This window comes from Aethalodelphis obliquidens, unplaced genomic scaffold, assembly GCF_003676395.1.
Source record: "Aethalodelphis obliquidens isolate GAN/ISIS:26980383/991018 unplaced genomic scaffold, ASM367639v1 scaffold87, whole genome shotgun sequence".
Classification (NCBI taxonomy): domain Eukaryota; kingdom Metazoa; phylum Chordata; class Mammalia; order Artiodactyla; family Delphinidae; genus Aethalodelphis; species Aethalodelphis obliquidens.
In genome coordinates this window covers 206,295-222,601 of record NW_020838031.1, presented here as the reverse complement: position 1 = coordinate 222,601, position 16,307 = coordinate 206,295, and the positions used below count along the sequence as shown (strand labels likewise).

Sequence of the window (16,307 nt, the reverse complement as noted above, 5' to 3'; positions counted from 1 at the left end):
GTTTACAAAGTTATGTGTATTAGAAATGTAGTTATTGAAATAGCATCTTGGTTATCTGAATAGCAGCCTCTTTCATCAGGGGCAGATTTGACTGTCTTGCTTTCACTTTATAGCCGAGAACGTTTGTACATTTATCATGTTGTTGTTAAAAGATACATATTCCCTCCTACCCACCCTTGCTATACTTGTCTGAGATTTTGTGGCGTGTAAACTTTCCTGGAAAGAAAACATCTTTCTTCACATATTTGGTCAAAAAACACGTGCATGTGTAATGCTTTTTTGTTAGTTGAAAAGCCTTATATCAAATCATTTTGAAGAGAGTTTGAAATTCTTCAAAATGGTAAATTTAAAGAAAAGCACAAAAGCAAGTAGTTTACAGGTTTTTTTTTTTTTGTAGATAAAATCCCTTTCATCCACTTCCCCTGCCTTTTTTAATGAAGTACAATTGGCTTACAATATTATATTAGTTTCAGGTGTACAACAATATATCTTCATCTATTATGTACCAAAGTTATTACAGTATTATTGACTTTATTCCCTATGCTGTACCTTACATCCTTGTGACTTATTCATAACTGCCGGTTTGTACCCCTAATCCCCTTCACCTATTTCACTCATCCCTTTTACTTTCTTTTCATGAGGTTTCTTCTTGCTGTGAAGTTGAGAACACCTCAGCTGTCGATTTAAGCATCTTTCTAACTCTTTAAGCACAGACAGGGATGGAGTAAATTTATGTGAGATTTTCATTTCATGTTGTATCACTATATGAGAAGAGGCTTGGTTACCCCAGAAACCAAAAGATGATAAAACTTTTTAAGAGATTCTATCCCAGTGTTGAAATGCTTATCTAAAGATACTTATCTGTAATCAGATTTATGGAGTTGTTATATTCTGGTCACGGATGCGTTTATATGGATTTAAATCAACATAGTAACATTATATAATTTGCCCGTAGTTCCTAAATACTTAACATTTATTATGGGCCTGATGCATGAAAGGCCTTTGCTAGGTGCTGTGGGTACCACAGGTACAATCGTCACTGTCAAGGAGGGGTGAAGTCCTGCCGTTTAGATGCTCCCCTGAGAGCATCAAATATGGGTGCTCATGGATAGAGCCTAAGAATGACTGCCTGTTTTTAAATAAATAACAATTAAAACTATGTTACAATTGTGTAACGCTACATTACTATGTATCTAAGTATGATTTCTTAAAGCAATACAAAACGCAAACCATTCATATGTAGTATTTATCATACTTCAAAATTTAGCCAGGTATCTTGGTTTGCTTATGAAATTCTCCTTCTCCTTGTTCTTGTTCTTGTTCTTTCTTCTTTCTTCTCCTTCTCCTTCTTCTTCTTCTTTTCTCTCTCCCCCCCTCTATGTGGTGCTGGGCATTTCTGGGGTTTCTGGAAAATACTTAACACTTTCATCACTTCAGTCTTGCAAAGCAGGATTTCATAGTTTACACATGATTTTATAAACAGGTGGAATGGTGATCTCATGAACAGGGGATTTATGTTGACTTTGGTTGGTTCTTCCCTTTGGAATGTTTTCTCATTCACGTTTCGTATCTATATGCTTTCTCACTATGGTTACATGAGGTCATGAAAATGGCAGATTCTCACAAGACACAGAGCTAAAAAGAGAAATGTTTTTTTTTGAGAGGTATTATTTTGGATATAATTACCTTAAAATAATGTTCACTTTGATAAATGTAGCCTAATAATGATTCCTTTCAAGTGATCAAATTAAGTAATTCATTTCAGAATATTCAAGTAGCCTGTCCACATTTTTGTTTCAGAAGCAAGTTTTTTTAAGAAGACTTAGAAAATGATATGATATATGTAGAGAGTTTTCACAATATTTTCCATATAATAAGTATCCAAAAATATTAGTTATTTATAATAAGGAAAAATAGAATAAAGAGTATGACTAGTTTGATAAAGACAGATAAGTTATAACCATTTGGTCACTCATCTTCTGGCTCTGTCACTGTTTCTGCCTCTGCTTCTAGACTTAATTTTCATTTCAAAAGAAAGACCAAGAAATAACGCGTTATGGCTCAGACAACCGAACCTCATTTTAGCATTTTGTAAGAGTACCCGCTGTGTTTGGTGTCTGTACTTGTTCCCAAGATTCCTGCAGCTCCTTGGTGCTCCCCTGACTGTCTGAGCTCAGTGACAGGTAGCTTTTGTTCTCTCCTGGCCGTTAGCAGCTTCTCTTTTTTTTTTTTTTAATTTTAACATTTGAGACAGTTTTTATTAAATATAAGCAAAATAAAGCAAGCAAGCTCTAAGAAGGCAGGACAACATAAGGGCATTTTCTTTGGATGGTGTACAGCACCGTTAAAGTTAACTTAGATTTTAAAAAACCATGAGCGCAGATGGCTAACTACATTTTGTTTCCCTTAGTAGTTTTAAGATCTACCTAGTCATGAATTTATTATTTAAGGAATTTTTCTTCTTCAGAATATAAGAACATGATAACCAAATAAATTTATTTAGGAAAGCACTGTACAATAAAATTTAACTTATTCATTCTTTTCCATGTCAAGATGTTCTCCACATCTTCCACATTATGCATTAATAAAACTAATGTAGGGTAAAACCTTCACTCCAATCCCACAGATCACCTTATGTGGTTAATACTATTTTCCAAAAACAAGCAGAACAAGCAGCAGAGTTGTTTACTCCTTTTAGACATTTAGCTTTAAAACCATTAATTTTAATCAAAGTAAAATTGTTCTAAGAAAGCTATTCAACATATCCAGAAATAGAACCCCATTTTCTCTCTTAGCATCACCCCAGAGTATTAGTTAAGAACCATCTGCTAAGCTATAATACTAGTGCCAGAGACTCATTAGCTACTGGTCTCATCATAGGTCAATTGCTGGTTTGAGCAAAAGAGCTTAAATTATTTGAGATTAACATTATTAGTAGCCTCCCAAAAGGATGACTACGAATACTTTCATTCACAATGCTAGACAAGGTATCAATATTTCTATCTTTCCCCTTTGAAAAGGGTATTGTTTTAAAATATTTTGGCTGTCAAAATTTGCAGCAGCTTCTCTGGATGCCAAGTGATGGCTTCTGTTCCAGTGCCTTTCTTGGGTCGAAACAGTTCCACTCGCCACATGACTCAACTCTGTATGCACTGAGCATGGAGTAATTAAGTTCCTGGAACTGGGCAAGAAAGAATGTTCTCACGCACATTCCTCCCTGAATCCTCTACCCTCCTCCACCTTCAGTATTTGACTTGAAAGTGTTTAAAATTCATTACCTATATCTTTCACAGATGCTGAAATAATGTTTGTATCCAGACATATTTAGGAAAAATCAGTCCTTAACTTGTTGTATTGATTTGTATTTGTTTGTAACAATTGTATTTATCCTTGTAAATTTCTGATGTTATTTATTTTTGTTCAAGGAAGGAAAAAATGATGTTATAAACTCAATTCAAATGCAACCAATAGCTTTTTAAAAATATTTTTATTATGATTTTAAAATGAATATCAGTTCCATCAGAACACTGAAAATGCAAACAGGAAAATACATTATTTATGTCAGTGTAAATAAGCAATAAACAATTTACAATAGGAACAGAAAACAGTTTTATTTGAGCCAAACTGAGGGCTATAGCCTGGAAGACAAAATGTCAAGAAGCACTTCAATTGTGTTTTGCTGGACTACAAAATGGGGAAGGCTTATACGGGCAAACACTGCAAAATTATGTGATTTGTTTGTTAAGAATTAGGATTGGAGGGGCAAGAAGTAAGGGTGTTTGTTAAGCAAGGACCCATGGGCTCCAAAATGGTTGCTTAGTTACAAGGGGAAACCTTGAGACCATAAGGTTGGCAGCTGCCAGCAGGTACTATTTTGAGAATGATTGCTGGTGTCCTTGAGTTTGATACAGTGCAGAAAATTCAAGTTCTTGGGATTTCCCTGGTGGCCCAGTGATTAAGAATCTGCCTGCCAATGCAGGGGACACGGGTTCGAGCCCTGGTGTGGGAAGATCCCATGTGCCGCGGAGCAATTAAGCCCCATGCGCCACAACTACTGAGCCTGCGCTCTAGAGCCTGTGAACCGCAACTACTGTGCCCACGTCCCACAACTGCTGAAGTCCGTGTGCCTAAAGCCTGTGCTCTGCAACAAGAGAAGCCACCACAATGAGAAGCCTGTGCACTGCAGTGAAGAGTAGCCCCAGCCCACCACAACTAGAGAAAGCCCGCCCACAGCAACGAAGACCCAACACAGCCAAAAGTAGATAAATAAGTTAATTAATTAATTAATTTTAAAAAAGAAAATTCAAGTTCTCAGTAATACAGGAACATGTCTGAAACCATACGTACAATGACACTAATGAAAGAAATTGAAGACAACACAAAAAGGTGGAAAGATGTACCAGATTCTTAGATTGGAAGAATTAACATTGTTAAAGTGACCATACTGTTCATGTCAATCTACAGATTCAGTGTAATCCCTATCAAAATACCAAGGGCATTTTTCACAGAACTAGGGCAAATAATTTTAAAATTTGTATGGAAACACAAAAGACCCCAAATAGCCAAAACAATCTTGAGAAAGAAGAACAGAGCTGGAGGAATCATGCTGCCTGACTTCAGAGTATACTACAAAGCCTACAGTATTCAAATCAGAATGGTACTGGCACAAAAACAGAAATATAGATCAATGGCACAGGATAGAAAGCCCAGAAATAAACCCATGCACGTATGGTCAATTAATCTACAACAAAGGAGGAAAGAATATACAATAGAGAAAAGACAGTCTCTTCAATAACTGGTGCTGGGAAAACTAGACAGCTACATATAAAAGAATGAAATTAAGAGCATTCTCTAACACCATCTACAGAAATAAACTCAAAATCAGTTAAAGGCCTATATGTAAGAACAGAAACCGTAACACTCCTAGAGGAAAACATAGGCAGAACACTATGACATAAATTGTAGCAATATTTTTTTTGGATCTGTCTCCTAAAGCAAAGGAAATAAAAGCAAAAATAAACAAATGGGACCTAATTAAACTTAAAAGCTTTTGCACAACAAAGGAAACTATCGATAAAATGAAAAGACATCTTACAGTGTGGGAGAAAACATTTGCAAATGATATGACCAGTAAGGGGTTAATATCCAAAGTATATTAACAGGGACTTCCCTGGTGGTACAGTGGTTAAGCATCCACTTGCCAATGCAGGGGACACAGGTTCGAGCCCTGGTCCGGGAAGATCCCATGTGCCACAGAGCAACTAAGCCCGTGTGCCACAACTACTGAGCCTGTGCTCTAGAGCCCAGGAGCCACAGCTACTGAGCTCGCATGCCACAACTACTGAAGCCCATGTGCCTAGAGCCCGTGCTCTGCAACAAGAAAAGCCACTGCAATGAGAAGCTCACGCACCACAACAAAGAGCAGCCCCCGCTCCCTGCAACTAGAGAAAGCCCGCGTGCAGCAACAAAGATACAATGCAGCCAAAAATTAAAAAAAAAAAAATTAATTAAAAAAAAATGTCATTCCCACAATTTGAAGCATTGCCTCAGTGCTTCCTGAGACTGAGGAAGTGGGAGTTGCGTGTTCTTTTTGTGTGTTAGTAGCTGCACCTCTGGTGGTGTCTGGTGGTGGTAATTGTGCAGTCACAGTAATTGTTGCAAACATGATAGTTCTCTTACTGTGTATCCAGCAGTCCTCTGTGTATTTTACCTACGTAAAATCCTTTGATCTTCACAGCGAAGTAGACACTTATTAACTCCGTATTACAGAGGAAGAAACTGAGGTACAGAGGGGGGTACCTACTTCGCCAAAGACACACAGCTCGTAAGTGGAAGAGACAGGATGCAAACCCAGTCTCCAAAACCCATGCTCTTAGCCCTTGGGCATCCTGCTTTTTTGTCTGCTACTGTTGCTGATAAAACTAAAGATAACAACAACAGCAATGATGGTGAAAACTTACACAGACCTTAGCATGCACCAGGCCCAGTTCTAAGTGCTCTACGAATATTAACTGACTTATTCTTTGTAACAACCCCAGGAGGCAGGTTCTGTTGCTATTTGTGTATTACAGGTAAAGAGCTGAGGCACAGAAAGGCTGACTGAGATTTTGAAAGTCACAGGTGTTGTGTTTTAGGTTTTTGTAGCCTGTACATTTTATCCTTTTGTATCCCATACACTGGATTTGTCCATGGAAGTGCATCACATGTGTATGGAGAGTGAAAAAAAAATTGAGAGTTCCTCTCATTGGAATGATTATTTAAGGAGCAAAACCATTCATTTCAGTTTAAAAGTGTTCACTTTCAAAATTCTTGTTGAAGAGTACACATGTGAAACACCTGTTTGTTTTGGCATGTAAAGTGGTGAGCTCAGTGAATGTAACTTATTCCACTGGTCGTAATGCTAAGTCTGCCACACCCAAACTAAGGTATCATGGGGTTTGTGTGTGTGGTATCTCTGCCACTTTCATTACTTTTAGGTGATAAGGAACTATTTTTGGCATTAATCTATGGACATTTAACTGTTAGCGATCAGATCTTTCTGAAATCCATCTTTAGGATAGAATGATGCATGTGAATTATACACCTCTCTTAACATGCAGCTGGATTTGCTTGCCCACTGTTGGCAAGACTAGGATATTTGGAGCATTTCCCAGAAGCTGTAAAGGGTTTGTGTTCATTTGCCCCTCATTCTTCCCATAGCCCACACCTCGCCTTTGCTGGACACTTGTTCTCGAACACGTGTGCTCACTGACCAAGATGGTAGCAGCTTCCTGGTCCACTTCCATGGTCTCTGACTTCCCATTCCGTCCTCACACTGTTACAGCTCTGTCCCTGGCACTGCTGAAACTGTCGCCACAATTTGCCAAATTGAGAGGGCATTTTACTTCCACCTTTGTCTTGTTTGCTGTCTCTGTTCCCTTCGACTCACTAACCCCACTCACTTCTGATTCTCCTTATAATATCTGACATTTCCTTCTTAGTCTTTTTTCTTCATGGCCTTCTCTTCCTCTGCTTCTTTATTAAAGTTGGCATTACTCAGGCGTTCAACCTTGGCCCCCTCTTTTTCTCACTGGATATGCTGTTCTCAGGTGGTCTTACTCAGAGTTTTCCTGTATCACTCTGATCTGCCAACTCATAAATCCAACTGCTTGCTGAAACTACATTTGGATATTCCATTGTCATCTTAAAACACAGTAAGTTCAAAAGCAAATTAATTTTCTTTCCTTTGTAGGAGTTGTTCCACGTGTAGATGTATTTCTGGTGTATCTGTGGGGAGCAAGGTGACCTCCGCGTCTTACTCTTCCGCCATCTTCCAATCCCCCCTCAATTTTCTTTCCTTTGAAAAATGCTCTTCCTCCTGTGTTCTTCATCCCCAAGCCGCTCAAGCTATGAACCCAGTCAGCCTCCTTCCTACCCCTTCCTCCTTCACACAGTATTGCACTTTAGAATCACCATTTTAATCTTTTTTGAGTCTTGTCCTTGGAGATTACTTTTCAAAATTGCTTGGATGTGAGCCTTGGCTTGGATTGTGAGCCTTTCAGAGCCTTAGACTCTGAAAATGCTCTCCAGTTAACAAATTGAAGAATAAAAATCATATGATCCTCTCAATAGATGTAGAAAAAGCTTTTGACAGAATTCAACATCTATTTATAAGAACTCTCCACAAAGTGGGTATGAGGGAATATACATCAACATAACAAAGTCCATGTAGGATAAGCCCACAGCAAACATCATTCTCAATGGTGAAAAGCTGAAAACATTTCCTCTAAGGTCAGGAACAAGACAAGGATGCCCGCTCTCACCACTTTTATTCATCATAGTATTGGAAGTCCTAGCCATAGCAATCAGACAATAAGAAGAAATAAAAGGAATCCAAATTGGAAAGGAAGAAGTAAAACTGTCACTGTTTGCAGATGACATGACACTATATATAAAAAATCCTAAAGACACAACCAAAAATCTATTAGAACTAATAAATGAATTAGTAAAGCTAAAAGGTACAAAATTAATACAGTAAGTCCCCTACATGTGAACCTTCAAGTTATGAACTTTCAAAGATCTGAACATGCATTCACATGTCCAATCACATCAGTTAGTTCACGTGACTGGTGTACATTGTCACATGTGTGCATCCTCTACAAGTGGTTGTACTTTTGTGTACTTTACAGTGCTGTATAGAGTACAGTAGTATAGTATATTTATTTAAAGCCCAGTATGTCCAGAGCAAGTGTAAAAGCAGTGGTATATATCTGATTGTGTTAGTTGGGTACCTGGGCTAACTTTGTTGGACTTAAGAACAAATTGGACTTAATGAACGTGCTCTCAGAACAGAAGTGTTGCAATCCCAATTGCATCAAGAAAATAATACCCAGGACTAAATTTAACCAAGGAGGTGAAAGACCTGAGCTCTGAAAACTCTAAGATGTTGATGAAAGAAATTGAAGCCATGACAAATAAATGGAAAGATATACCATGCTTATGGATTGGAAGAATCAATATTGTTAAAATGTGTATACTTCCCAAGGTAATCTACAGATTCAGTGTAGTCCCTATCAAAATACCAGTGGCATTTTTCATAGAACTAGAATAATCCTAAAATTTGTATGGAACCACAAAAGACTCCAAAACCAAAGCAATGTTGAGAAAGAATAAAGCTGAAGATATCACACTCCCTGACTTCAGACTATAATACAAAGCTATAGTAATCAAAACAGTAGGGGGGACTTCACTAGTGGTGTGGTAGTTAAGAATCTGCCTGCCAATGTAGGGGACACAGGTTTGAGCCCTGGTCCGGGAAGATCCCACATCCTGTGGAGCAACTAAACCCATGCACCACAACTCCTGAAGCCTGTGCACCTAGAGCCTGTGCTCCACAACAAGAGAAGCCACCGTAATGAGAAGGCTGCACACCACAACAAAGAGTAACCCCCACTCGCCACAACTAGAGAAAGCCCATGTGCAGCAACAAAGACCCAATGCAGCCAAAAATAAATAAATTTATTATTTAAAAAAAAAGAGTATTAACTTTACGAAACTTTAAAAAAAAAACAAAACAGTATGGTACTGGCAGGAAAACAGACTCATATATCACTGGAACAGCTTAGAAAGCCCAGAAATACATCCATACTTACATGGTCATTAATCTTCATCAAAGGAGTCAGTAATATACAATGGGGAAAAGACAGCCCCTTCAATAAATGCTTTTGGGAAAACTGGACTATTTTCCTACACTATGTATACGAATAAACTCAAAATGGTTAAAAACTCAAATATAAGACCTGAAAGCGCAAAACACCTACAAGAAAACATAGCAGTATGTTCTTTGACATCAGTCCTACGGATGGTTTTTTAGATATGTCTCCTCAGGCAGGGGTAAGAAAAACAAAAATAAACAAATGGGACTACATCAAACAAAAAAGCTTTTGCACAGCAAAGGAAACCATCAACGAAAAGGCAGCCTACTGTATGGGAGAAGATTTTTGCAAATAATATATTTTATAAAAGGCTTATATTGCAATTATATAAAGAAATCAGAAAACAATATAAAAAAGAACAAACAATCCAATTAAAGATTGTGCAGAGGACCTGAATAAACATTTCTCCAAAGGACGAAAAGATAGCCAACAAACCCATGAAAAGATGCTCAGCACCACTAATCATCAGGAAAATGCAAATCAAAACCACAGTGAGATAACACCTCACACCTGTTAGAATAGCTATTATCAAAAAGACAAGAAATGACAAGTATTGGCAAGGAGGATGTGGAGAAAAGGGCACCCTCGTGCACTGCTGCTGGGAGTGAAAATTCATCCTGCTACTGTGGGAAACAGTATGGAGATTCCTCAGAAAAATTGAAAATAGAACTACCATATGTTCCAGCAATTCCACTTCTGGGTGTTTATACCAATAAAACAGAAATACAGATTGAAAGTGATATATACACCCTTATGTTCATTGAAGCATTGTTTGTAATAACCAAGATTTGGAAGCAACCTAAGTAGTATCTACCAATAGATGGATGGATAAAGAAGACATGTTTCACATACTCATTATATATATGTGTGTGTGTATACATGTTTCATATATATACATATATATACATATGTGTGTGTGTATATATATGCCCACATATTTCACCTACCCACACAGTGGAATGCTACTCAACCATGAAAAATAAAGCTTTCCATTTGCACAAAGGCAGCATGAATGGGCGTGGAGGGTTTGCCAAGTGGAATATGTCAGACAGAGAAAGACCAATTTTGTATGACTTCACTTACATGTGGAATCCAAAAAGCAAAACAGATGACCAAACCAAACAGAAAGTGTCTTATAGATACAGAGAATAAACCCACAGTTGCTGGGGTGGGGATGAGGGCATGGTTGAAAAAGGTGAAGTGGATAAGAGGTATAATCTTACATTTAATATAAAGTATTAAATGAGTAATGGGGTTTAATATACAGCATAAGGAATATAGTCAATAATATTGTAATAACTGTACAGTCACAGATGGTTAGTAGATTTATCATGGTGATTAATTTCATAATGTATTTAAATATCGAATCACTGTGTTGTACACCTGAAGCATAATATTGTAAAGCAATTATACTTTAATTTTTTTAAGTTTATTTTTACAATCCCCTAAAGTGAAACCTTCTGTCAGCATTGGATATTTCTAAATATGTGTAGACACATATGTCAGTTATCGTGGTTAGCAGGATTTTCTAACACTAGTTAATATATATTTTTAATTGTCTTAATGCACTGTTAGCAGTGTGACATTCTGAACAATGTCTCTTTCTAATTTCAGCCTGTGAGGTTGAAGCGGGGAAAGTGTACCAGGTGTCCTCAAAAGAGCACATCCAGCCATTCAAAGAAAACATGGAACAATTTATTTTTCAAGGTAAATTCGGAAGAGATATGTTGCATTTCCCTCCCTGTTCAGCAGAAAGGTAGAAGGCATTTTGAAAAATATGCATTGGTTTAAAAGGGATTATTTTGACATCACAGAAAAATAAATGATGTTTAATCACGAATCACACAGTTGTGACAGACAAGCAATTGGCTAAACATGCTGTTTTGTGAATAATACTCATTATTCCTGTTTTTTTAATGACAGTAAATACAATAGTTATTAGTTAAAATAGCATATATATATATTTATAAAATAGCATATATTTTTAAAGGCATTAAAATATTTATCTTTTTGTGATAGAAAATTAGATATTCTTTTAAGTTTTATCTACACTTATCACTTCAGTTCAACCTGGTATTTATTTGCTTTGTCAAAACATTGTGCTCAGAAACAAGGTATATTGATGATTTTCTGATCTTCAAAACATTATATTCTATATTTTATAGGATGTATACATAACCCAGGATATTTAACACAGTTTTTCCAGGGACCTTAAAAACTTTATAAATGTTATCTTATTGATTCTTCCTATATTCCTAAGAAATAAGCAGGGATGGAAAATTTTAGACAATATTAAAGAAACAAAAAATTCTAATAAAAATTCTATTAATCTATTGCTGATTGAAATCCTTGAAACTTATATCAAAGCATTCACTACTCCAAATATTTCTGCTTTGGAAAGTTATATACATATCTTCTGAAGATCAGATTTATATCAAGCCATGCTTTGGGAAGGTTCTTGCTCTTTCAGGAATTCTCCAGAGACTGACATGACCTGAGACTGAGGCCGAGTAGTGCTCTGAAGACTGGCTCCATCCTCCTGTGGTTTTTATACGTTGTTCAAGTGTCTTTAATGATGATATACAGTGAATGAGTTAATGCTGGAATTTGATATGGCATTAAGCACAGCTCTTTTTTAGATGGGAAAATGCCATTTAATCATTTAAGATAATCATGACAATAGAAACAGAAATTTGGTCCGTCACGTATCAGAGTGATTGTCATTTCCATTTCCTCAGGTCCTCATGACTGAGAGTGGAAAATCTACCCGTTGATTCTTAAATAGTCCTTGACTGAAATCAGTGTCCTGTAGTTACAAATTAGATGGGCCTGACAGCTCACTCAGCTCTTGATGAATGAAATGAATCTTCGTTTTTCCATCCAGTAGACTTTTAGGATCAAGAAACTGTAATTTTATGGAATATTCTGTTTTGCTTATGGGTAGAAAGGAGTCCTTAATTCTATAACTCATTAAAAGAGAAATCAAACAATTTGCTAGATTTCACATCCTAAAACGTTAATGAGTGTGTCACTCATATACTTGTTCACATAATATGTGATTATATTATATAATATTTTTAAATTTTTTCACATCTTTATTGGAGTATAATTACTTTACAATGGTGTGTCAGTTTCTGTTGTATAATAAACTGAACCAGCTATACGTATACATATATCCCCATATCTCCTCCCACTTGCGTCTCCCTCCCACCCTCCCTATCCCACCCCTCTAGGTGGAAACAAAGCACTGAGCTGATCTCCCTGTGCGATGCGCCTGCTTCCCACTAGTTATCTATTTTACATTTGGTGATATATATATCCCCATGCCACATTCTCACTTCGTCCCAGCTTCCCCTTCCCCTTACTGGTGTCCTCAAGTGCATTCCCTATATCTACATCTTAATTCCTGTCCTGCCCCTTCAGAACCATTTTTTATTTTTTGTAGATTCCACATATATGTGTTAGCATATGGTATTGTTTTTCTCTTTCTGACTTACTTCACTCTTCATGACAGTCTCTAGGTCCATCCAACTCACTACAAATAACTCAATTTTGTTTCTTTTTATGGGTGAGTAATATTCCACTGTATATGTATGCCACATCTTCTTTATCCATTCATCTGTCGATGGACACTTAGGTTGCTTCCATGTCCTGGCTATTGTAAATAGAGCTGCAATGAACATTGTGGTACATGACTGTTTTTGAATTATGGTTTTCTCAAGGTATATACCCAGTAGTGGTATTGCTGTGTTATATGGTAGTTCTATTTTTAGTTCTTTGAGGAACCTCCACAATGTTCTCCATAGCGGCTGCATCAATTTACATTCCCACCAACAGTGCAAGAGGGTTCCCTTTTCTCCATATCCTCTCCAGCATTTATTGTTTGTAGAGTTTCTGATGATGGCCATTCCAAGTGGTGTGAGATGATATATCATTGTAGTTTTGATTTGCATTTCTCTAATGATTAATGATGATGAGCAGTCTTTCATGTGTTTGTTGGCAATCTGTATATCTTCTTTGGAGAAATGTTTATTTAGGTAATATGCCCATTTTTGGATTGGGTTGTTTGTTTTTTTGATATGCAGCTGCATGAGCTGTTTGTAAATTTTGGAGATTAATCCTTTGTCAGTTGCTTCATTTACAAATACGTTCTCCCATTCTGAGGGTTGTCCTTTCATCTTGTTTTTGGTTTCCTTTGCTGTGCAAAACCTTTGAAGTTTCATTAGGTCCCATTTCTTTATATTTGTTTTTATTTCCATTTCTCTAGGAGGTGGGTCAAAAAGGATCTTGCTCTGATTTATGTCATAGAGTGTTCTGCCTATGTTTTCCTCTAAGAGTTTAATAGTGTCTGGCTTTACATTTAGGTCTTTAATCCATTTTGAGTTTATTTTTGTGTATGGTGTTAGGGAGTGTTCTAATTTCATTCTTTTACATGTAGCAGTCCAGTTTTCCCAGCACCACTTATTGAAGAGACTGTCTTTTCTCCATTGCATATTCTTGCCTCCTTTATCAAAGATAAGGTGACCATATCTGTGTGGGGTTATCTCTGGGTTTTCTATCCTGCTCCATTGATCTATGTTTCTGTTTTTGTGCCAGTACCATACTGTCTTGATTACTGTATCTTTGTAGTATAGTCTGAAGTCCGTGAGCCTGATTCCTCCAGCTCCATCTTTCTTTCTCAAGATTGCTTTGGCTATTCTGTAGTGGAATAATTGAGGACATGGAAAGGAGATGTGACCCATGAGCGCCCCCCCCCCCACAACAAACTGGGGGCTGGCGAATAAGCCAGAACTGCAAACAGTCCTGATTGCTTTGAGCCCCCCCGGCAAACAGGGGGCATGTGAATAAGCCAGAACTGTGAACAGTCCTGAATGCTTTGAGCCCCCCCACCCCACCCCGGCAAACTGGGGGCCTGCGAATAAGCATTGAGTGCTTTGGGCACTGATCCATGAGGTGTCCTCAGTATAATCAGAATGGTGGGAACGCAAGGAAATGTCCTTGTGCTACTTCAGTATAATCAAAATAATGGTGGGAACTTTGTGCTGCTTTTGCGCTCAAGGACAAAGCACGGCATGTTTTCAAGAAAGCCCATTATTGCCTGTATAACCAATAGAAGCATATGTTGCTGCTTTGGCATTTCTGGAATGTTAAAAAAATAAGTCTTAAAATGTAAACATAGATAATGCTTTAATAAAAGCTACCACAGCAGGACAGACGGCACTGTTTTGCCTGAGCGAGAGGCAGCCCTCTACTGCTGTGCTTCGGCACAATTCATCTTGTGTGATGAGCTTACTTTTGGCCCTGTCATAAGATAAACTACAACATTTGGCGCCTGAACAGGGACCTGAAGGTAAGTAATCGCGTGATCGCGGGACCGAAGGGGAAATTGGTCTGCTCAAGGGTAAGCGAAACCTTCGGGAGCAATAGAGTAACTGTAATGGGGAATTTCCAGTCAGTAGAATTCCAATACATTAGACTCCTGAAACAGTTATTACGGAGTTCAGGAATGAAAGTAAAACCAGAATCTTTTGATGAATTGTTTGCACTGGTACGTAAACATTGTTACTGGTTTCAATCTACTGGTCATAACCAGTTGAATTTAAAATTTGGAAACAGGTTATGCGAGCCTTAAGAAGAGCTCATCAGCCTGGAGACCCTATATCTGTCTGTGTTTGGTCTCTTTGTAAATTAATTTCCCTTGCCCTGGAACCATTACAATCTGAAACAAAAAGTGAAAATGGGGCACGCCCTCAGCGTCCGAATTCTGCTCCCCATCATTCTACTGCTTTTCGTACTCTGTTTCGTGAGTCTCCTATAGAGGACCTTCCTCCGCCTCCTCCTCCCCTTGTGTCTGAGACAGGAGAGGATTTTTCAGGTTCCAGTGATGAAGGGGCTTTTTCTGATGATGATAAAGATCGGGAGCAGACTAGCAAACAAAATGGGATGCCACTTTCTCAACAGAATGAGAGAGATTTCTGATACACTTTCAAAGTTAAAAAATTTGATGGTTAAATTGGAAGAAAATAAAAACAATGCTACCACCCCCTCATATTAGGAGCCGTGTCCTACTATTCCTTTGGCTCCTCCTTTAGAATTAACAGCTTATCCTGTTGGAGCCTCTCATCAGTTTCGCTTTCCTCTGAAACCTAAATCTAATAGACTATTGTTGGAAGAAGAGATAAATAAGGAAGAAAAGCAATATTCTGAACCATTTTTTGCTTTCCCTATAGTTAGACAAGCTATGTCTGCTAATAATCAATTTCCAAATGGATATATGAACGTTGAGTATAACCATCATGATATAAAAATTTTTTAAATGCTAAAAGAAACCATTAATGCATATGGGATGCATTCTAATTATGTTCAAGGTCTTTTGTCTAGGTATGCTTCCCAAAACATATTAATTCCTCAGGATTGGGAGGCACTTGGCAAGACTGTTCTTGAACCTGGACAATATATGCAGTTTAAGACTTGGTAAAAAAAAAAGAAGACGTCTTCATTGACCTGGGGGCAAATGAAAAAATTTGCAGGCACTGCTAAAAATCTTGTCATTTCTCAGGGTAAACCCCTCACTAGCACCAATCTTTTTGTGACTATGTTGGCAATGTTGTCTACACAGGTAATAAACATATCAGCCAGTGAGATAAATTGTACTAACCATACTTATGGGACTTATATTCCTAACCCTCCCCTTAATATGGGGGTTACCTGGTGGGATGCCTCAATTCTTGTATATGTAAATGAGTCTAGATGGTTGCCTGGTCCTTTTGATGATAGAGGCCCTTTGAAGCCGGAAGAAGAAGTAAAGATAATAGAAAATTACACGGTGGGTGTTAATGGACCTCCTATTTGTATGGGAAAGGGAGATCATTGCCTTAAAATAAATTATCAGGCATGGTTAAATTCTGTCAAAAATGAAAGCAGATATCATGGGTTATATCTTTTGAGTGCTTATAGTTTTAAAAGTTCTAATTCCACTCTTAATGAGAATGTTTCCACACCTTACTTGCCTCCATGCCAGGTGCCTCTTGTGGATCGATGATCGGATTGGGTCCATTAGACTCATGCCGAGGAAAAATGGCTCGGGTTCTTGTTAATACTTCTTGGGGAAGC

At 37.7% G+C, this 16,307-nt stretch overlaps 1 protein-coding gene across 1 annotated transcript in view; it reads left to right on the top strand.

The window, feature by feature from the left end:
- FMN2 (formin 2) overlaps positions 1 to 16,307 on the top strand; it is a 313,404-nt gene that overhangs the window by 228,320 nt on the left and 68,777 nt on the right. The window contains 1 exon segment of the mRNA XM_027094056.1: positions 10,809 to 10,901. Within this exon segment, the coding sequence (XP_026949857.1) occupies positions 10,809 to 10,901 (93 nt within the window).